General features: G+C 38.4%; 1 protein-coding gene across 1 annotated transcript in view; it reads right to left on the bottom strand.

Annotated features, from left to right (window-relative positions):
• Window positions 1-22,464, bottom strand: part of LOC109926247 (kelch-like protein 4) — a 149,297-nt gene that overhangs the window by 60,898 nt on the left and 65,935 nt on the right. Inside the window, exons 2-4 of the mRNA XM_020526150.2 lie at window positions 9,769-9,942; window positions 8,040-8,176; window positions 2,870-3,066 (exon numbers count right to left, since the gene is read on the bottom strand). Of these exons, the coding sequence (XP_020381739.1) occupies window positions 2,870-3,066; window positions 8,040-8,176; window positions 9,769-9,942 (508 nt within the window). The remainder of the gene's footprint in view (window positions 1-2,869; window positions 3,067-8,039; window positions 8,177-9,768; window positions 9,943-22,464) is intronic.

The following is a 22,464-nucleotide window of genomic DNA, read 5'->3' as shown; positions in this document are numbered from 1 at the left end:
ATTTCCATTAAGTGGATGAATTGGGGATGGTCTCCTTAGAGAGGAGAAAGTTAAGACATTTGATAGAAGTGTTCAATATCATGAAGGGTCTAGGCAGTGTGGATTAGGAGAAATTGTTTCTTTTGGCATGAGTGTTGCAGAACAGAGAAAACATACTTAAGGTGATTGTCAAAAGAACCAGAAATGATGTTAGAAAAAAGTTTCCTTATGCAGCACATGTTTAAAATGTGAAATGCATTGGCTGAGTGTGGTGGAGGCAGATTTAATTATGGTTTTCAAGACCACCTGAAGAAAATAAAATTACAGTGTTATGTGGAAAGGGTAAGGAAATGGGACTAGTTCATATGCTTTTGCAGAGTAATGACATGTATGCTATAGGCCAAACTTTTCCCTCTGTGCAGTACTGATTCCATGATTCAATGGTTCTGAGGTGGGAGTCCAAAGTTAGCAAAACAGAAAATTGCTCCAAGTTGGGAAATTTCAGACGCAGTGGTATGTTTATTTTCTACTACTTAACAAATAGTTCTGCCTCCTTTTTTGAAAAGATCACTTAGTTTACTGAAGGAATTTTACCGAAACCCATCGTAAAATTCGGTTTTAACTCAGCAATTGTGTCTTTGTTTTGTCTTATTTGGTGTTGCTCTGTTCTTTCAACAGCAGATGCGAAGTTCTGATGTAAAATGCAGTCAGGCACATGACAATTGTCCCAAAAGATCTCGGAATTTGGTTGTACCATCAATTTTTCTCTATAGCAATCCATTTCCACACAACAATGAGACAAAAATGGCTGTATAACTCAGGATTCACATCAATATTCAGTGTACATTTTTTAAAAAAGGAGGAATAAATTCTCCTTCATCTTTCAGCCCCATGCATGATTTTCAATATGTAGGTGGCAATGATAATATTGACATGCTGGACTCTGGTTGGAGAGCAAGATTAAGGGGGTATGAGGAATGTCTTTTATATCTCACCCTTCCCCACAATGCATTGCTGCAAAATAGACTCCATTGATTTATTCCTTCACAAATTTCAACAGACTTTCAACTTATGTACACGAATCGAGCATTTTAATGTAAGGCGCGTCATTAATATATGTTTTAATATAGTTATTTTAAAATTGGGATTATGAAATAGTGGTAGATGGGTTTAGTCTGTGTCTCTGAAGGGGTTTAAAGATTAACTTGTAAATATTTAAAACACAGTATTAAAGAGATACTTCCTGGACAGTAATGAGAGTTTGTTTAGGAGAGTTCAGGAGTGAACAAAGTGACCAATGTAGTACTTTCAAATAGAAGATTCTGGAATGTTTCAGGAGGCTTAGCGGAAATAATCATTGATTGGGAAAAAAAGGTTTTGGGCTTCAGTTGGCAGTTTTGCAGAAGTCTTGGCTGAAGCTGGATGTGTAAAGATTTCTGAAGAAGGGTCCTGACCCGAAACGTCAGCTTTCCTGTTCCTGTGATGCTGCCTGGCCTGCCGTGTTCCTTCAGCTCCACACTGGGTTATCTCTGACTCCAGCATCGGCAGTTCTTACTACCTCTCATTGCAATTGAGAGTTCAGTTAAAATGAGGGCTGTATGTTTAGGAAAAATAACAATATAAGTTACAACCAGACCCTGGGCAAAGTTGTCCACTTTGTTTTGGTTTCAGACAGAATATGCCAAACTGTCTCAGGTGAGGTGTTATGGGCGGACTCCCCTTCTTTTTTCACCAACAGCCTCAGTTGAATGCAACAAGGTTAACTTAAGAAAGATCCTTTTCCTTGTCGATTCCTTTCTCCCAAGCTCAAATGAACTTAACGTCATGGAGTCTTACAGATCTACAGCAAGGAAGCAGGCCCTTCGGCTCAACTTTCCCATGCCGCCCCGTATGTTTTTAAATTTATGTTTTGAAGCTAATTCAACCAGACTTCCTTGAATACAACACGAAGTGAGATTTTGTAGTTTTGATTCCTTTCAATAATGATTGAATTGCAACATTCAGAGTGAGAGAGTCCTTTTGTTGTTCTGTCTCTCCTTTGTCTAGCTGCTAACCAGCTATTTCTAATACTCAAGAGCAAGAGAAGATCTTAACCTGGAACATATGTGTGACTAGAGGACTGTTCATCAACAGTGCATTCCATAGCAAGCCAACCTTTGAACGCAGGTTTGTGCACACTAAAATGTTCAGTCACACTAAGATATTCCAAGAGAATGTTAAAACTGGCATTTTAACTCCTATGTGTAATCTTCAAAGTGAAAAACACATTATTTGTCTGCAGTGTGAGACATAGTCCATATGGCGTGTCTTGTTGTTCAGCCCGGGAACATCAACCCTCACTATCATTCGTTATCACAAGGGATCACAGTTTAAACCATTTTGACTTGCCTCTTGCCACCATTTGAAGGATTTTTGCTTGAAGCTCCCTTTGTATGCATACGTGTGACATCTTTCTCTTTCTACTCTCTTTCTCAACACTTTCAAAATCACAATTTAGGATTACAAGTTAAAAATGTCCATGTTACTTTGGGGTTCTGACTTGTGGTCATAACAGTTCACACAAAGTATTAAGCATTTTCCCCTAAAAGACATGGAAACTTAGATTTTGCTCCAGGATATTTAACTGTTTCAGTGACACAAGTCTTGACTTGAAGCGAATTTGGGATCATAAATAAAACTTTGTAGTCAAAACTTAGTTGACATTATTTCTGAAAGAAATTCAAACTAATATGTAAAATGAATGATAAAACTAATCAGGAATTTACACTGTCTCCACAAATACATGATCCATGTGTTTATGGGTGTGTTTACATATATTGCCCTGGAAATTTTGTGACCTCATTCAGTCAGTAGCTTAGTCATGCAGATGAAATATCTTTGAAGCGTTTACCGTGGTATAGCTGTGAGCCACTTTTAGCAGATTCATGCAGCCTTGAGCATCAGCAAAGGATCTTATTCCCAAACAATTTGATGGATGGAGCTGTTTCATAAGAAAGTTGCAGCATACGTCCACCACTTGAGAGAGCTGGAGTAGACATGCTGCAGCCAATAGGCTCTCTATAGTTTCCTCTTTCAGCTCCAAGAGACCTGTGAAGCAAACAAGGAGATCTAGCTAATAGCAAAATGGAAGAGTAGCGATACGATGTGAAGCATTATAATTTGATTCTAAGAGGAACAATTTAAAGACCTTAGATTCATTTTGCTGGGTCCCAACTCTGTCCTCAGAGCCAATTTTGACTCAACACAATTAGTGCAGAAATGATAATATTGAAGAAAAGTGTTTATGTTGAAGTGATAGATCTTTTCGTAATCATCTAATTAAGCACGACTTCTAAACATGTTTTTCCTCCAATTTGGTTATTTTCTGCTTACCTCAACAGGAAATCATGTCATTGCAGCAAGTTATCTGCAGTTGCATTTTGGTTTTTAAAATAGTTTCCACATCCAGTGTTTTGTATCCTCTCAAAATAAATTTGATCACGTAATTAGATCAAAAAACAATCGTGTTAAAAATATTGACAAATTTCTGCATTGCTTCTTCCAATAACTTCAATACCTTCCTGACCTATCACAACAGTTTTGGCCCTGATTCCTCCCCAGTCTCCCCACCCAAGTGCAAACAGACAACATCGCTGTATCACTTTATACCCACAAACACCATCTCAAAAGCTAAAATAAGAATACAAAGTTATATACAGCAAACTAATGATGCACATATCCCACCCTTTTCTCCATTGCTGACACTGGCCACTCCACACTCTCCTACTGGTCCCTCCTGTGACTCTCCACACAGTACAGCCAGCTGTGCATCTTCTGGCCTCCTTGCTTCAGTCCTTCCTGTAGCACTCCCCACTTCTAGTTGCCATAGATCTGATCATGTTGTGAAAAATTAACGAAGAAAAAGGCACCATTAAAGAAAAAGGATGTAACTAGCAAAAATTGATGGACAAACAGAACAAGTCCTGTGATCGGAGAAAGGATTAAAGGGAGGGAGAATAAAAAGATAAAGGCACAGAAAAGGAATCAGATTGAAAATCATTGAAAAGGAACTTGGAACATCTAAGGGTAGCAGAAAGAAATTTTTGAATAATGTTATGGTTCTGGATGAGTTTAGGGGGATGCTGCATTAAGCTTGATCCAATCTAATGATGTCACACAATTTTAGGATGAGAAGAAAGGATTCAGCATACGGTCACCATGACAACAAACCTGACTTTTCAGATTCCTGATAGTCTTGGCAATGTTGCCTAACTAGTCAAAGTAACTTGTTCCTACAGCTATCATTCAATAAATAAGCTCTCTTTGTATAAGTGCTTTTTTTTCACATTAAGACCTAGTAGTGATTTATCCTCCGCAATAGTCCCTTAGACTCAGCATAGAAAAGGGGATTGGGGGGTCGTGTTGCAGACAGGTAACATCCCTACCTCGGAGCTGGAAGGCCGGAGTTCAAGTGCTACTTGTTCAAGAGGTGTGTCATAACATGTTTAAATGGGTTGATTAAACATATCCAGCAAAGAGGATTGGGGTTGTTTAGCTCAGTTAGCCAGATGACTGGAGTATGGTGAGATTAAATCCAAGAGCATTCGTTCAGTCCCCGTACTAGCTGTTATAATTCATAGAGGCCCTGCCCCCCACCCTGCCTCACCTTATGTCATCCTTATCAAATGGTTACACTCAACTGTGGTTTGTACATCACTGGCCAGGCCAGTATTTATTGTCCATCCTTAATTGCACATAGGGTAGTTGAGACTTAACCACATTGCTGTGGGTCTGGAGTTGCATGTAGGACAGACTGGGTAAGGATGGCAGATTTCCTTCCCTAAAGGACATAGTGAACCAGATGGGGTTTTTCCTGACATTCATCAATGGATTCTTAGTCATTAGTATACACTTAATCTGCAATGGTGAGATTTGAACCCAGGATTTCAGAACATTGCTTGGGTGTCTGAATTCGTAATCTAGTGATAATACCACTGGGCCATTGCCTCCCCTAAGATTGGAAGTCTGAATTACCAGAAAAACATAGAAAGTGGGATTGACCAAAGTGACCAGTAATTTCAGGCAGCAGACCGTGGAAGGGATCACAATACCTGAGTTTCTGCCTCTCTTCCATCATTACATTTGTGCTTGGGTGTTCATTGCGAGGGGGCATGCAGTGTCTGCCAACATGATTAAAGCCTTTAGACTGATGGGCACCACAGGGGCTGGAATGCATCATCATTCCAGACAATCACATCTTGATTGGATTTTGGTAAGTTTTCATTCTAGTTTTGTACATTTCTGTTGACTTTTACATTTTGTTTCTATCATAGTGTCCCACCAGTGGCTGTTTAACCATTTAAAGCTCATTTCAGAAAAGAGTAGAAAGAGGAAGTGTTAGGGTGTTGGTTAATGCCAATACCATCCAGAAGCTCCTGACTATGCTAAAGGGACCTGAGAGTGCACAGGGAATTAAGATAGTTCAGGCGTGCGCTGACCTTCCAGATGAAGTGACAGCCATCTGCCCAGAATGTCATTGGCCCCACAGGCCATCCCTTGGGAAGCAACATTTTACAGTCTGAGCTCCTTAGGGAAATTCCCTCTGTCCGTGTCAAAACGGCATGAAGGCACTTCCTGTATGGAATACTGTTGCACATTCTCCACCTCTTCACCTTTGTAATGGCTCAGATACACCTTGGCATAACATTCTACCTTCTGGCAGTGGAAATCCTCAGTAGGGATCTTCATTCTTTGCATAGGGGATCTGAGTGGAGTGTGTTACCTGTGGTAGTCCAATGTAATTGTAGATTAAAACAAGTTCACTGGGTGCCAGACCAATTTTTATGGTCTGGATGAAACAAGGTTTTGCACTCATGTTGAATGTTTTCATTTACATCCCTCTTTAGATCATAGAATCCCTACAGCGTGGGAACTGGCCCTTCGGCCCAACAAGTCCACACCGACCATCAGAGCATCCCACCCAGACCATCCCCCTATAACCCACCTAATCTACACATCCCTGAACACTACAGGCAATTTTAGCATGGGTAATCCACCTAACCTGCACATCTTTGGACTGCGGGAGGAAACCCACGCAGACATGGGGAGAATGTGCAAACTGCACACAGACAGTCACCCGAGGGTGGAATCGAACCCAGGTCCCTGGCGCTGTGAGCCACCGTGCCACCCCTTTTTTTTTAATGTTGTTTCTAATCAAGTGATCATCTAATACCTTCTTAAATGCCTTGATTGCCTCTACCACATTTCCACACGAATGTTCCATGCATTGAACCGTTTGGTTTGTGGTCACCTATCATAGAATCCCTCCAATATGGAAACATCCCATTTGGCCCAACAAGTCCATACCTAATCTCTAAAGAGCATCCCACCCAGATTCACCCCCCTCCTCCCCACCCCCCAATAACCCTGTATTTCCCAGGCTAATTCACCTAAACTGCACAACCCCTGGACATTATGGGCAATTTAGCATGGCCAATTCACCTAACCTGCACATCTTTGGACTGCGGGAGGAAACCAGAAACCTACGCAGACAGGAGGAAGAACGTGCCAACTCCACACAGATAGTTGCCGAGGCTGGAATTAAATCCAGGTCCCTGGCATTAAGAGGCAGCAGTGCTAAACACTGTGCCACCCCACCATGCTTCTTGTTGCCACTTACTTAAAATCTGTGCCTTTCATTTCTCGAATGGTTCAGCAGGCTAAGCAAGCCTTAATCTTAGTTTGTATGTTAACAGCACAGGTCTGTTTGCTGTAATAGGTTTCTTTACAGACAGCCCATGACTCCCAAAGATACTGCTCAGACAATATAACCAAAACCTATCACCATTAAGTGCAACGCCAATCTCAATCTCAATCTCTCCCACCCAGGACCCGGCTTTCATTCATTCATTCAAATGGGGCTGCTTTTACAATTTTGGTTATGCACCAATCCCATGCTCCTAACTGTAGGCACTCTATGTGGAGAGGGCAGATTAAAGATCCAGGGCAGATTAAAGATCCTCCTCATGGTCTTGCTCTCAGATGAGCCAAATTAGTCATCAACAGGCCAAGGCAGAGGGCTGTGCAGCAGGTCATTGTACGTGAGTGTCTGCCTATCTTTCTTGGTTATGTCTGTATTCAGGTATCATTTGACAGAGAGCATGCAGTGTCCACTATGACATTAGAAGAATTCAGAGACTGGTGGCCATCACTAGTGCTGGGTTGCAGTACCACACCTGGTGTGAATGCTTTGACTAAAATTTGATAGTCTTCTGCTTCAGCGCTGTAAGTTTCCATTGACCCTTTGATTTTATTTTCATTCTGATTTGTTTAGAAGAGTAGAAAGGGAGATTGGTGACTGCTCTGCACCAACAATAAGCCACCTGTTGTGGACAGTGCAACATATAAGAGAAACCATTAATAGAACTGAATGATCCACAGCAACTGAGCATCCCCTTCTGATAGATATACCAAGTTCTTGAAAGTCAACAGCAAATGCCTAATGAGTAATCATGTCATAATGTTAGCTTAAGTCTCATATAAAGAACATAAAGCTTCATTTGAGCAACATTCTGGTGGGATCTATGTAAATATGGTTATTTATTACTGCTGAAAGAAAAAGAACATTTCAAGTTCCCTACTTCCAAATTACTATTAATTATTCATCATTTAAATCCAGTACTTTTAACAAAGTCTTTGGATTGGATATACTTGAGTTTAAAAACACAATAATGCTTAATGTAATTATTGACATATTTGGCCATGTGATTAACAAATACTTTTTTTTAACATGGCTACAAATAAGACGTAATGGAAATATATATCACAGTCTTGATCTGTTGTACTTCAACAGAAATGTGAACTTGAGCATTTCATAATTTTCCAAGGCAGGAAGCACAACCATATTAGCAGAGAATTTAAAAAAAAATTCAATTCACACATCCTCCACCTTGAAATATGTTCAGAGTCAAGATAGTTGACTTATATGTACTCTGAAATATTGCTGTATCGAAAATGGAGGTTGACCTCCAGTTGCTACTGAATACATCATAAAGTCTTCTATAAATACTGTTATGGGTCACCTGTGTAAGCATAATGAACAAGTGCTTTCAGTGCATCAGGATCAACACCCTCCATTTTAATTTCTTCTTGTTTGGCCTCACGAACATCATTTGTAAACATGGCAGCAAAGTAGTCTGAAACAGCACTAAGGACAAGCCTGAAAACAATGGAGATGCCATCAGAGATAAGCACAAAACCTTTGTATTAAATGCCACAAAACCAGTGTTTTTGTCAACCTCATTAGTGTGGCACCATACTTTAAAAAAACAACTTAGATCAAATATTTTTATATGACCATGTATAGCAGTTATCAAATCTTTAGTCCAGGAAAATAATGAAAACTAATTAACTACATTTAATGAACTTACATTGAGCTGTCTAAATTTCATATTAGCCAATACATAATGCATAGTAAGTTAAGCAGCAAAATATAAAACACTGACACTTAGATTGATAATTGCCACCAATTAATTAATGGAATCCATGAACACACAAATTAAAATTTTGTCCAGCAACACGTGGTTTCAGAGGAAGTACTAATTCTGTAAATGTCAAGAAATTTTACTTTGTTTTTAGTTTTTAATGAGATCAAATTTGTTCAGCAGATACGGGATTTAAACATTGATTAGGCTTTGTTTAAGCCTTGGCTTCTTGAGCATTAAGCCAAAAGCCTTTAATCACCACCATCTGGCACTTCCAAAAGTTCACAACAGGGACTCAGGAGAAACAAGGACAGTGATTTAATGTTTAATTCCTGTTGTTCAGCTTCGACCCCTATTTGTATGAAGTTATAATTTTAACAGACTGCATTGTTGATTTATTAAGAACTACAAAAATGAAATCACATTAAATTCCTTTACTCTAGGGAGTTCTAAATGTACTGAAACAATCTTACCCTTATCATAATTTATTTGTTAAAAGTCATTCTTAGTGGCAAAAAGATACATTGGTATTTTATCAAATGCATGACAAGCAAAGAGGTTGTCATGCTAAATAATCATATCCCACAATTAGGATGTTTTCTTTCCACAATATTACACCTCTTTGTTTCTTCCTTTTTTATAACAACACTGATGTTGATAGAAATTCGTGATACAAGGATCTAACTTGATATCTCATTAGTACCTTATACGAGGGCAATTAGAAATGAGAAACAAATGTTGGTTTTGACAATGACACTCTCAAACTAAAATAATGGAAAAAGACATATGAATATATACCATTGGAGGAATATTTGAATTCCTTTATTTCCATTGGCAGTGCTCTAAATTGATTTCTGACTTGCCAATCATATCATGGTCAACGTTTTGATGAAGGGTCACCGGACCCGAAACATTAATTCTAATTTCTCTTCACAGATGCTGTCAGACCTACTGAGCTTTTACAGCAACTTCTGTTTTTGTTTCTGATTTACAGCGTCCATAGTTCTTTCAGTTTTTATTGCCAATCATATCATGCCAGATTACTCTTCATTTTTATTTCCTACCTATTTAATTCAAATTTTAATAGACAAAAATTAGCTAGGTTGTGGATTAAAATGAGACTGCGGCAAAATCTAAATAAGTTGGTAGATCTGCCCACTTCAAAACATTATCATTAAGTAGCTTAGTGAAATTGTTCAAAGCGAACCAATTCAGACTTTGTCAAGTGAACATCACAGCTGATTCCACAAGACTTCAAATACAATGTAATTCACTATCACTGATAGTATAAGTCTTAAGAAACACTGAAATATACAGTGAATTTTACCGATGAGCAGGAATCTTGAGATCCCCTGCAATCAGAAGAACATCACACAGTTGCTTGTGCTGGAGGTAGTTCTCCATTTTCCGAAATGTCTGCTCTGCATGATTCGTTGACTGGAAGAACTCATCTGAACTACCGGAACTCATCCTATTAGGGGAGCAGCTGTTCAATGACAACCTGCAGGTAGAGGAAAAGAAAGCAGATTGCTAATGACCACTGGAAACCAAACCTACAGCCATAAATACATTTCACACCTAAAATGTGCTTCAGAAAGTTGCTGTGAAAATTAATACTTAGCCAGTCTCAATTAATATAAAATAAGCTAACAAAACGCTGCAGCACTTTGGATCTCTCTTTGTTACAACACAAAAAGCAGCTAACCAATTATAAGAACACCACGATTTATGAGATATTTTAGTAGTTCCATCAGCTTTTATTCTGTACAAAAGTGGGCCCAGAGATGAGAAACTTCAGTTATAAAGGTAGTTTGGAGAAGTTGAGACTATTTTTCATGGAGTTGAGAAAGCAAAGAGGAGATTTGATAGAGGTTTTTAAAATAGTAAAGGGGCTGGACAGAGTAGATGGAGACAAACTGTTCCTAATCATGAAAGGATCAAAAACAAGGGGTGGAATTCTATTGATTCAAGGGGGATAGCCTTCATTCAGAGGTTTCCAGCACAGTAAGTCATGGCCAGCTTCCAATACCAGTCCAGGACCTGCTCAGAGTAGTCGGAATCAGGATCTAGTCCTCAAATGGCTTGGTGGGAAGGCCACCATATATCTTGACATTTTATGCCCTGTTGTGGATTGTTTTGCTCCTGAAGTGAGACAGCGGCTGTTATAATAGGAGATGAAAATGGGTGGCACAGATATTTCTATTAAACAGGTGGGGAAGTGTCCCAAGTAGGTGAGGAGGCAGTGCAGAAAGTAAGCAGAGTTAGAGGTGTTAGAGATGGGTGGGTGACAATGAATGGGGAAGACATTACAAGCAAGAATGAGAGAGATACAGCATGGGTCTCATTGAGAGGCTGGTACAGTAGCAGAGACAGAGTGGGTGTAAAGTATCAGAGAGAACATGGTGACAGTTACAATAGCAGAGTGAAGAAGGACATTGACCTTCTCCCTACAGTGCTGAGCATTTCTCCAGAGAGCTGAGGTTTCTTCAACCTGGGTGGTATCATCAGGCCAAGCTGGAATTGGTCTGGTATCATGGCTTGCATAGATGGTCCAGGCTAAAGAGGTGTTCCCACCTGTGTAGTATCCCTACCAGCAGGACCCAGTCCTGAAATTGGTGCACTGATTTCACACTTTCTGCTATGTCCAGGGCAAATGTCAGTACTCTTGCGGGGCATCACTGGACTGACAGTGCTTGTCCAGGTGCTCAACATCACCTGCATCCAAATGATGCTCATAAATTTCAGGACATCTGCTGAGCGGTGAGTTGTTCCAAGAACTTTTTAGATGGCACCAGCACGGTAGGTAGTGTTCAGGCTCCTCAGAGCACATCGTCTCCAGGCCAGCGGCATTGTTTTCTCTATGAATTTTTAGTCTCCTTTTTTTCTTCCTTTTTTCTTCATCTTTGAGGCTGGAGAGGTGTCAGCGGTATGGTGGCTGCAGTGTCGGTGGCAGAGGGACAGGGACTCCTGCGGTGATGCAGTGACTGGAGCCTGGACTGGTGTAGGCCCAGAGCCTGGTCTCTTGATGGCGATGGTGCCCAGGGTGAGGGCTCCCGGCAGCAGTCCCGGACTCTCTGTGGTGGCGATGCCCAAGTGAGGACTCCTGGTAGCAATAAGTCTGGAACCTGGACTCTTGGCAGTGTCGGCCAGATGGCAGGAGCAGCAGAGCTGGGCTCTCTCTCTCACCACGCACGTCATCATTACTGATCTTGAAGTGGGACTCCTTGAGGACCGGAACAGCTTGCAGAGACCTTGCAGAAGCCCTGAAGCCATGCTTAAGACCCCAGTTTAAACAGAAGATGAGCTGTTAGTTAAATAATTTATTTTTATCCTTATTATACCTCAAAATGACTCCAGACTGTGGTGAAAAAACACTTTTCGCTTCAAGTTATATGTAAACAATAAATAAATCATTAAATCATTCGAATGGCACATGGAAAGATGGAGCAGAAATCAGTCATGAAAGAGATGCCATAAGGGAGTGGTAGCTAGGTTAGTTTGGTAAGATACACTGTGAAAATTCATTAGATCCTGTGGTGTAAAACCTGCCAAAAAACTCAATGCAACTTGAAATCAGTGAGAAGTAAAATGTAACGTTCAGCCCAAGATGGCACAGATTTAAAGTAATTTGTAAAAGAATCAAATGCGATCTGAGCAGAAACTGTTTTAGACGGCAAATTTGATCTGGAGTGCAGTGCTTGGAAATAAGGTGGTGGTAGATTCAATTGAAGTCATTCAAGAAGGCATTCGATGATTAGTTGAGGACAAAGGCGCTCAGCTGTAATGATCATTCAGACAGCTGGGCACAAACACAATGGCCTCCTTTCACACTGTAACAATTCTGCAATTGGAGCCATATAGTCATAGAGATGCACAGCATGGAAACAGACCCTTCAGCCCAATTCATCCATGCCAACCAGACATCCTAAATTAATCTTGTCCCATTTACCAGCATTTGGCTCATATGCCTCTAAACCCTTCCTATTCATATACCTCTGTGAAGCCTGTTGAAGTAATTATTTTAGAAATGTTAAAAAGAACGGTCATGAGAAAACTTATGCTGGTAAGTTTGAGAAATGCAACTCATTATTGGGTTCTGGATGCTTCATAAATTACAATATTACTAAAATAACAAGATGCAGTCCTTCACTTGAAATAAGCTTTTCCAGATCACATATTATACCGTCTACTTCTATAGATAATTCTTAGCTTGCAAATAGTTTATGGTCCTGCTGCTGAACTGGAATTATTAGCTTTAAATATGTAACTAAGAAAGGTAGCAAGTATCAGACATGTATGTTATTAAAAGCTGAATTCTATCTTTTGCACAAATCAGGAAAAATATGGTAAATGTGTGCATAAAAACTCAAATTAAATGATTACTGAGCAATTTACGATTATAGGTTGCATAAACATAGCTTGAATTTAGAAAGTTGAGGTGTAATCTAATCAATGTATTTTAAATGATCCAGGCAAACGATAGTGTAGATGCTGATAAAGTATTTGGTTTGATGGAGGAATCCAGAACTAAGGGACATGACTTTAAAATTAATATTAGGCCAAATCAGGAAGCATATTTTAAATAAAGTTTTAATGGATATCTGAAGTCCCAAAAGTTGTGGATTGTGGGTTAAGTTATATTTTCAAAACTAGTATCAATGTTTTTGTTTGTTAGGAAAGGTTATTGAGGGATTTGAGGTAACTAAATTCAATTGAGGAACAGCTCATAGTGTGATCTAATTGAATGAGAAAACAGATGTGGGGTTGAAAGGCTTATTCTCATTGCTATAGTTTAAAGATTATATCAAATGTACTGAATATTGTTGAAAATAAATCACTTCGGCAAGTAACAGTTGTCCAATGGAAGACAAAGATATATTCCTGTCTCAGATTTATTTTGGTAATCGCTAAAAAAGTTTCAAGCTTGTTTTGTTTTCTATTATAACAATTGTTCTGCAAAACAATAGGCACTTGGCAAGTGCCAAGTGATCACGTTAAATATAAATTTTCTGTACGCTTTGTTCAAACATGTTTGATTGGCTTTTCATAACTCCACAGACAAATATTTAATTATAATATAGTCCCAGCAACTGTGAAAGTTTAATCATCATCCTGACTTTAGCCAGATTAGAGTCTGCCTGGAACCTCTAAGGAGAATTAGTTAAGCCACAAAAAATTTGCAATAATGGAAAAAAGGCCATTAGTTTTCCATATAAATTCCTATTATGGTTTTCTAATAGCTGGCATTAAATAAGCTTAGCGCATAATAGAATGTCATCTTACTTTATTATGCGATAGTTGACCGATAGTAAAGAACTTAATTGCTGTAAAAAAGTGAACATGTGGACATTTTTCATCTCATCAGGAGAGATGCAAGAATGCTAACATTCAACAATTTATACTGTATGAGAAAAGGGTCATTATTAGCTGAGAGCCAACTCTGATTGGTTAAGCCATTTCCATTGAGGATGTATCAGGAAACTATTGTCACCCATGATTTCATTTAACTAAAAAGTAACACACAACTTGGACATGTTCTTTAGGCTTACAATGGACAGGGTCTTACATATGAATATATGTAGCATCAAGCAAGTGTATATGAGACACATTGCAATCCCTACTGCTAATTGTAATTTGTTTGTTATTGTAATTCTGAGCAAATTCATGAATTTTAGCAAGTCTTGTCAATCAAGGAATCCAATGTAATATGAGAGACGATATTTGATTTTTTTTTCATCACCCTTTCCTTTAAATTTTAGTGCTGGGTTTGTCCTGATACTTTTAGCTTTGCACACAAAACTATCAGCAATATTTCTTTTGCTTCAGCCACATTCTACTATTTACTTTTTCCATTTCTGGAAGTTAACAGTTGAATCCAGCAAAATATCCAGTGATGTATGTTCTTGTCATACTCTAAAGACACATCTAAAACACGTGCTGTAATCAATGATTTCAACTATTTGGTAAAGGGTCATTTACCACAAGAAGATCATGCCCAGAATCAAAGTGAAAAGTTTGATAGGATCTAATTTATTCAAATTGTAGCAATTCCGGATTCAATATTTTGATTAGAATACAATATCTGTCTCTATAAAATACTGTTCTGTCCTTCTTTAGTAGTGCCAGTACTTTGATTATAATGTTTTAGTATGTAAAAAAGAAATAAAAATTTTGAAATACAACCTCACATTTGGAAAGTCTCCTCCTTAACTCATATTTTCCATGAACTGATGTACACTCAATTATTCACTTATTTCATTGCTTTCATCACAGCTTTCTCACAGTTTAAATTTGGAAACTTCGATAAATTTAGACTTACGTACACAATATGACAGAACTCCAAAAAAAATCAGAATGAGTTTTATAATAGTTCATTCATAAAGAATTCTGATCTAACAGTACAATTGCTATGTTCGTAATGAAATGTTATTCACTCCAGTGTGTGTATAGTGTCTAATTCATGTACAATATTCTACATAGTTAACATTATCATTGTTACCCATAATCAGTAATGATTCTTTTTCTTATTCACTCTTGGGACAAGGATGTCACTGACTGGACAGCATTGCCATTAAGAAGGTGATGGTGAGCTGCCTTCTTGAACCGCTGCAGCCTCCTTGTGTCATGGGTAGACCCACAACACTGTCAGGGAGGGAATCCCAGGATTATGACCCAGCATTACTAATGGAATGGCAATGCAATTCCAAGTCAGGATGGTGAGTGGATTGGGGGAGAGCTTGCAGATGATGGTGTTCCCATATTTCGCCTGCCCTTGTCCTTTGAGATGGAAGTAGTTCTTAGTTTGGAAGATGCTGTCAAAGGATCTTAGGTGAATTTCTGCAGTGCATCTTGTTGAAAGTACACGCTGCTGCTACTGAGCAACGGTGGTGGAGGGAGTGGATGCCTGTGGATATGGTGCCAATTAAGTATCCCGCTGGTGTCAAGTTTCTTGAGTGTTGTTGTAGCTGCACTTACCTTAGCAAGTGGGGAGTATTCCATCATTAGATTTTCACAAGCTTTCATCTAGAGGCATTGGAGAAATTTATTTACAATTTTTATCAGAGTTCCTGATCACACTATAAAATATCTTGGGGAAGGGTGGGGAATGGTGTTTTTAATCACAATTTATCTTATTGTCAAGTTAATTTATTGGAATCCTGTGCTTATATTTTATATTAGCATCCTGTCACCATTTTCAGCAGCTAATTTGTCATGGTTACCTACAGTTAGAAATCCCCATTACAGCATAAGTTAGAAATTCTAGTCATTTAGGTTGTTAGCACTTTTATAAATGAAGGCAAACAACAGGGGCTTACACAATGTGAAAACAGTGAGACAGCAAACATTTATTTCTTGCCTTCAAATCTCCCAAAGCTTCAATTATCCAACATTCTAAGTGATCTGTTGTGAACACAGCTTGGCTATTTTCTTAATAAATGTTTCCATTTAAAAAACTGACAACTTAGTGACAATACTCAAGGTTTCAGCTTCAAATGTGAAGGGTGTACTGTTTTTGCACTTCCACAAATGCTCACGCTTTTAAATAAGAAAACAAATCATTGCAAACAAATAGATTACCAATTAAATAGGAATAACTGAAACATACTTAACCAGTATAAATGTGTGGGATTTGTTATAAGGTGTAAGAGTCTACACAAAAGAGGCAAAATTATTTACAATATGGTACTTGAGCATATTTAGTGTGGCATGGTGACTCAGTGGTTAGCACTGCCACCTCACAGCACCAGGGACCTGGGTTCGATTCCAGCCTCGAGCGACTGTGTGCAGTTTGTACATTTTCCCTGTCTGCTCGGGTTTCCTCTGGGTGTACCAGTTTCCTCCCACAGACCAAAGATGTGCAGGTTAGGTGGATTGGCCATGCTAAATTGCCCGTAGTGTTCAGCGCTGTGTAGATTAGGTGGGTTATAGGGGGATGGGTCTGGGTGGGATGCTTCGAGGGTCAATGTGAACTTTTTGGGCCGAAGGGCCTGTTTCCACACTGTAGGGATTCTATGATATGATATTCTTAATATGTCACTTGCAGAAGAACAAACTAATGGTTTAACTGCAGAATCTTTGCAGTGTGGTGATGGTGGCATGCACTAGTAAAGGTGGGGAGTTTGTGGGGAGGTGGTGCATGGGAGGTGGCTGAGCAAGGCAGCACAGCAACTGGGGACTATTCCCCAATCCCCAACAGCAAATGTAGCCCATTGTTACAGAGTCAATGAACAAGACCCAGATAATAAGTCTTAATCCCTCGAGATCCCAAAGTGTTCTATCACCAAGTTCATACAACATCATCATATCAGGTGGTACTTAAGTCACTCTTCAGCGTTAAGCGTTTCAGACCCTTACACCCTACACAATATTTCCCACATATTCCAAGGCATTTTAAGGCTTCTAGTGAAGATTCAAGCAATGATGGGAAATAGTCAATGTATAGCATTGTCCATTCACCCTTTTATTTTTTTTAATTTTTTGAGGTTTGCAATGCAATTTTCCTTTCACTCAATCAATAATACAATCAATATGTACTGAATGAGATTATTCATGTTTTGCAGTTAAATAATGAAGCAATGATTCTGGGAAAACTATGGCAAAATGATTTTTAAAATGGTAATAGTAAATTCAGAGCTATGTTTGGAGATTGGTGTTTCGATATGTTTTGATGAATTGATTAATTCGATGTTCTGCAAATAGAGTATTTTCAAGATAGGCAACACATTTTTATGTAACCCTTTAAATTATAAAACATTATAATGTGCTTCACTCAAGTGGTATAAAGCAAATTTTAACAGCAAATAGTAGAAAGTGATACTGGGACAGATAACCAAAAATCTGGCCAAAGGTGTGAATTTTAAAGATTTTAAACAGCTAGGTAGAATCAAATAGATTCTGAAAGGGAATTTGTGTGATTACAGAATAGGCCACTGAAAGTGCTGCAGCAATGGTGGTGTATTTAAAATTGGCGATGCTCAAAAGAGTTAAAACATTACAGATGTCTTGACGTGTGGGGGAGGTTACAGAATTAAAGATGTTGAGGCCATGGAGAAATTTGAAAACAAGAGTTAGAATTTTAAGAGCAAGGCATTGCTAAATGAACAAAGCAAGTCAAGTCAGAAATAGTGGGTGAATGACTCTTGTGTGCTAATTTGAGAAATGTGAGTCAAGACAATTTCTGATTCATGTTCTCAATGTGTAAACACTAACCCACCCATCTGGAATTTTTCATTTTCAAGAGTGGAGGCCTGCAAGCTCCTGATATAGGTCCAGCTGGGATGCATTGCTGAGGCTTACAGACTAGAAGGCCCTAGTCTGTTCACTGGTACAACAGTCTAGTTCTCCATGTGACTCAAACCCCATTCCCATTCATTCAGTATCCATATAAACAGAAATCATGAGATATATAATAGCATTGGAAGGCTGTGAAATATCAAGAAAAAAAAATGGCCTATTCAAATTCCAGATCAAATTAACTGTGTCAAAGAAGCTAATGCAGCTGTCAAATGTACATGACTCTTGAAATTCCTCTTGAAAACAAAAACACTTCCTCATCTAAAGTGTTCATAATCTGTCAAGATGAAGAAATAACCATTCAAATGTCTTCAAAATGGCTACTTCCATTGCCTTCTGATAAAATCAATCAGACAAATCATTGACTGTGACAGCTATTACAACGATGTCAACAATCCCTGCTGAGCTAAGTCCATTAGTGGGTGCTGGATCTTAGCCAAACTTGCATAATAGAATTACATTGCACAGCTGAAAAAATAAACTGACAAAACTCAATTTTGAAATGTCTTTCAAGTGGCCAGGCCAGATTACCACCATCTACTCTATTTTTTTTCAAGGCATCAATAGAATTTTTAAGGAAAATTTAAAATTTACACATCTATTCACAGCCTGAAAAAAATCAACGTAAAACTCAAACCACACAGTCTAAAGAATGCCTTTAAATCAGAAGTCCTATAACTGCCAAATACAGAATTGCACTTTATCAACTAGATAAACTACCAAAATGTATCTGAACACACAGACACAATGCTGGTCAATGTAATAGATGTAATGGTCACTTAGCTTTTAAAAACTGAACACCATGGTCACTATTGAAAACAAAATTAAATCATCAAATATCTTCAGAATTTTGACATTTGAAGTTGACAAGACCATTTTAACTTGCTCATCAAAAGATCGCCAAGTCTTCAGTAGATTTCCCCGAGGTTCAGCTAAACTGGGAAGAAGAGAGGAATGTTGGGTGCCCATGAGACATAGGAACAGAATTAGGCCATTCAGCCTATCAAGTCTGCTCTGCCATCCAATGAGATCATGGCTGGTCTGATAATTCTCACTTCTACTTTCCTGCCTTTTCCCATAGCCCTTGATTTTCTTACTGACCAAGAGTCAGTCTGTCCGCCTGCCTATCTGTCTGTCAATTTATCTCAGCATTTAATATACACAAGATGTCAGCCTCAACAGCCCACTTGCTAAAGAAATTCACAGATTCACATCCCTCTGAGAGAAGAAAATCCTCCTCATCTGTGTCTTAACTGTGTGACCTCTTATTGTGAGTTCATGCTGCCTGGTCCTAGAATCTCTCACAATGGGAAACGACCTTTCTTTCCACATTTACCCTGTCAAGTCTTCTAAGAATCTTGCATATTTCAATAAGGTCACCTCTCATTCTTCTATATTCCAACAAGTGCAAGCCCAATTTACTCAACCTCCTCACATCATATGGTCCCTCCATAATTGTTATCAGCCTAGTGGACATTTTCTGGACTACCTTCAATTCCAGCATATCTTTCCTACTTATAGCATTCTAGCTGTGGTCAGACTAATGCCTTGTAGTACGAGTCAGGTGGTCAGTAGTTTAGTAGGAATAGGGAAGAGATTCGGAGGTGGATCTCAGGAGCATAAGTTATGAGTTTTGAGGCTAATAGGAGAGAAACTAGAGAACAATGCAAGTTCAGGGAATGGGACAGAGAGGAGATAGGTAAGATAAGGCCCCCTGTGGATATGCTGGAGTGGGCGGTGTTTGGCGTGGGGGCATATTGCCGAGAGAGCAAGATGGGATATTTATAGTTGTTGCTCATAAGGGGACGGCATATATTGCCTCTGATTTTGATCTTGTAAATATGTTTAAATTGACTTTAGTTACTACTAAATGTTCTTTCAATAAAAGTCCTGGCAGCTTCAGCCTATATGAATTTGACACTTTTTCCCCTTTTACCAAAATAATAATATCTTCATTAACTAATATGGGGGCTGAACATTTGTACTAAATCTTCAAATAACCTCCATTTGTCAACTCAATTTTAAACAAGCAAGGTGACAAAATAATTTTAAATGAAATATGTCTTCTTGTTTGAGGAAACATTCCAGTAACAACTGGAGAATTTTCTAACTTAGCTAACCTAACCTGTTGAGAGCCCTGATGACCACTCATACTCTCTGCCAGGAAAGGTCATTTATCTAGAGGTATTAAGTGTATTCCTTCGGAATATCATGAATATGTTTAGAGTTTAACATTAAAACTTGCATCAAACTACAATCTCTATGGTTGTGGATTTGATATTTGATACTATTGTTTTCACAGCCTGGCTTGAACGGTGTGTACATCAAATTATAAATGAAATCTGCTGGATAATCAAACCATTTTACCATTCTTACGTTTTACATCAGCCTGTGCAAACAGTTTATACGGAGTAATGATTGGGGCCTTTTTTAAAACAGTTCATTAATCTACTCAATTTTTGATTAAACAATCGGATATGTTACCAAGTACATTGCTCATACAAACTGATGACTGTTTCAACCTGTTCATCATCTGTCATGAGTAGCAAGTGGTTTATTACATTCTAACTGGAAGACCTACGGTCATTGTTCCATATGTGATCCAGGAGACCCCTGCTAATGGTGGGAGTCCATGTACTCACATGCCAGGGATAACCAGCTGGAGGATATGGATTTAGAATGACATAAATGAATTGGAGCCAAAGTATGGCCCTTTCCTTCCAAGAACATTAGAAATTCATGTAAAAATGTAAGGGAGGAGAAAAGACAGTATGATTAGTTTCTGGAACTATTGGAGCTCCAAACTACATTGCATATTCATACAGAATAATTCAAAAACTATAAATTATCCAAATAAATGTTGACACTCTTCTAAATCTTCATGCTAATCTGTTCATTGTAAAAGCTTGAGGGAAGTGATAAAGGTTATAAATATACAGTACCTGTGCTTTCCATTTTTATTATAAATTCAGAATAATTAGCACCTTCTATTTCTAAATTACTGTTGCAATTAGAAGAGCAGAGCTGCCAGTATATATTAAAGTATAGATACATCATTCACTTCTTCAGAAGAAACTTAGTTTACTGGTGAATTTTCCAGCCTGTACTAATTGTCAACTATTTTTAGCGCTCCTTTCTCGAAGAGCTGGAAAATTATAGGTTTCTCACTTTATGAATCAGCTTAGTAGAGCATTTTAGCAACTTGGGTGGGAATTTGAATTGATTGGCAGAACATAAGATTTCTAATCCCTTCTATCTCAGCCTGTTACTTCTCCCCATGGTTAATAAAACAGCTTTCCATTCCCTGAAGATTGGTATGTTTATTGTCATCACAGAAATTATGCGCTGTAGATTAGGGTAACATTTTTTTCATATTGTTACACCGAAAATGATGTGTTAAAAGAGGCTTGTGCTAAATTCACTTTCAGACCAAACAGACTACACCGGGGCAAGTGTACATTAAAAAATCCAAAATGCCCAGATATTGGAAATCTAAACTAAGAAAAAAAACTCAGCGGGTCAGGCAACATCTGTGAAAGCATCCATGACATAGTCTGTGTAGTTCTGATGAAACATCATCAACCTGAAACATTAACTCTGTTTCTCTCCACAGATGCAGCCTAACCTGCTGAAAATTTCCAGCTTTTTCACATCAAGACCTTATATTGCTAATGCAGTCCTGAGAAATTGTATGGAGCCTTGGAGGAAGTGACGATTGGTTCTTTACCTCACTACAGGCAATCACTCAATGGTCCTTTGCAGATTGACGCATAAATTATGTTCCAATAATGCTGTTGTGGTTGAATTAATGAGAATGCTAATAAGTGGATGAGTGAAAAATCTGTCCCTTGATGCAATATTGATTAGGAAGGATGTAATAGTAATGATGCTTTTCTCTTGCTTATTACACTATGCAAACAGACAGTTTACTGAGATCAGGATTGGAATATCTACCCTTATGCCGGCTAATGGTATAAAACTAAATACTTTATCTAGAACATTATTAGGATATAATTGATAATGGTGACCAGATGTCATAACAAAAATACTTCAAAACTGCAGAGAGTGTGTATCTAGAACATCATTAGGATATAATTGATAATAGTGACCAGATGACATAAAACAGATACATCAAATCTGCAGATGGTGAATCAGATCCATCTTGGAATAAAATTTGTAGCCTGAGATAGAATATATTTCACCTAGGTGTGTGAACATGAAAGTAATAGATCTTCATACAGAAAGTACGTCAAAACTTACTAGTTTATACAGTTATTCAAGCAATATTTTTCATATGATGACTTGTGTCATGTTGATATTGAATTTTTAATAAATTGAGTCACACATGTGTTACATATTTTGGTCACTGGATAAAAATGACTAATACATTTGAGAATCATTTGTCTTTCATTTCTGATATGGTGTCACATTCTAATATTCTAAACAAAAATATAAGGCTAAATCTAACTTCCCTGTGAAAGCTTCAAGGCCTCTACATCAGAGCAGACTCCCTCCATCCCAGAAGCAGAACCAAGGAATGCACTTAAATATAGTGAGAGGAAGAAAGTAAAAGCAAAAAATGCGTTGACAGCAATTGAGACACCTCCCATATTCAATCAAATGACTGACTGTGGCCAATCCCCAACACTGGGATGGTAGACTGCCCTTGTCATGCTGTGTTTGGAAACCCTAAATGTTTGAATCCTCCATGGACTTCAATGAAAACATT

Source organism: Rhincodon typus, chromosome 14 (genome assembly GCF_021869965.1).
Source record: "Rhincodon typus isolate 14 chromosome 14, sRhiTyp1.1, whole genome shotgun sequence".
NCBI lineage: Eukaryota > Metazoa > Chordata > Chondrichthyes > Orectolobiformes > Rhincodontidae > Rhincodon > Rhincodon typus.
Note: the sequence above shows the minus strand (reverse complement) of the source record. Positions and strands in the feature narration are given on the sequence as shown.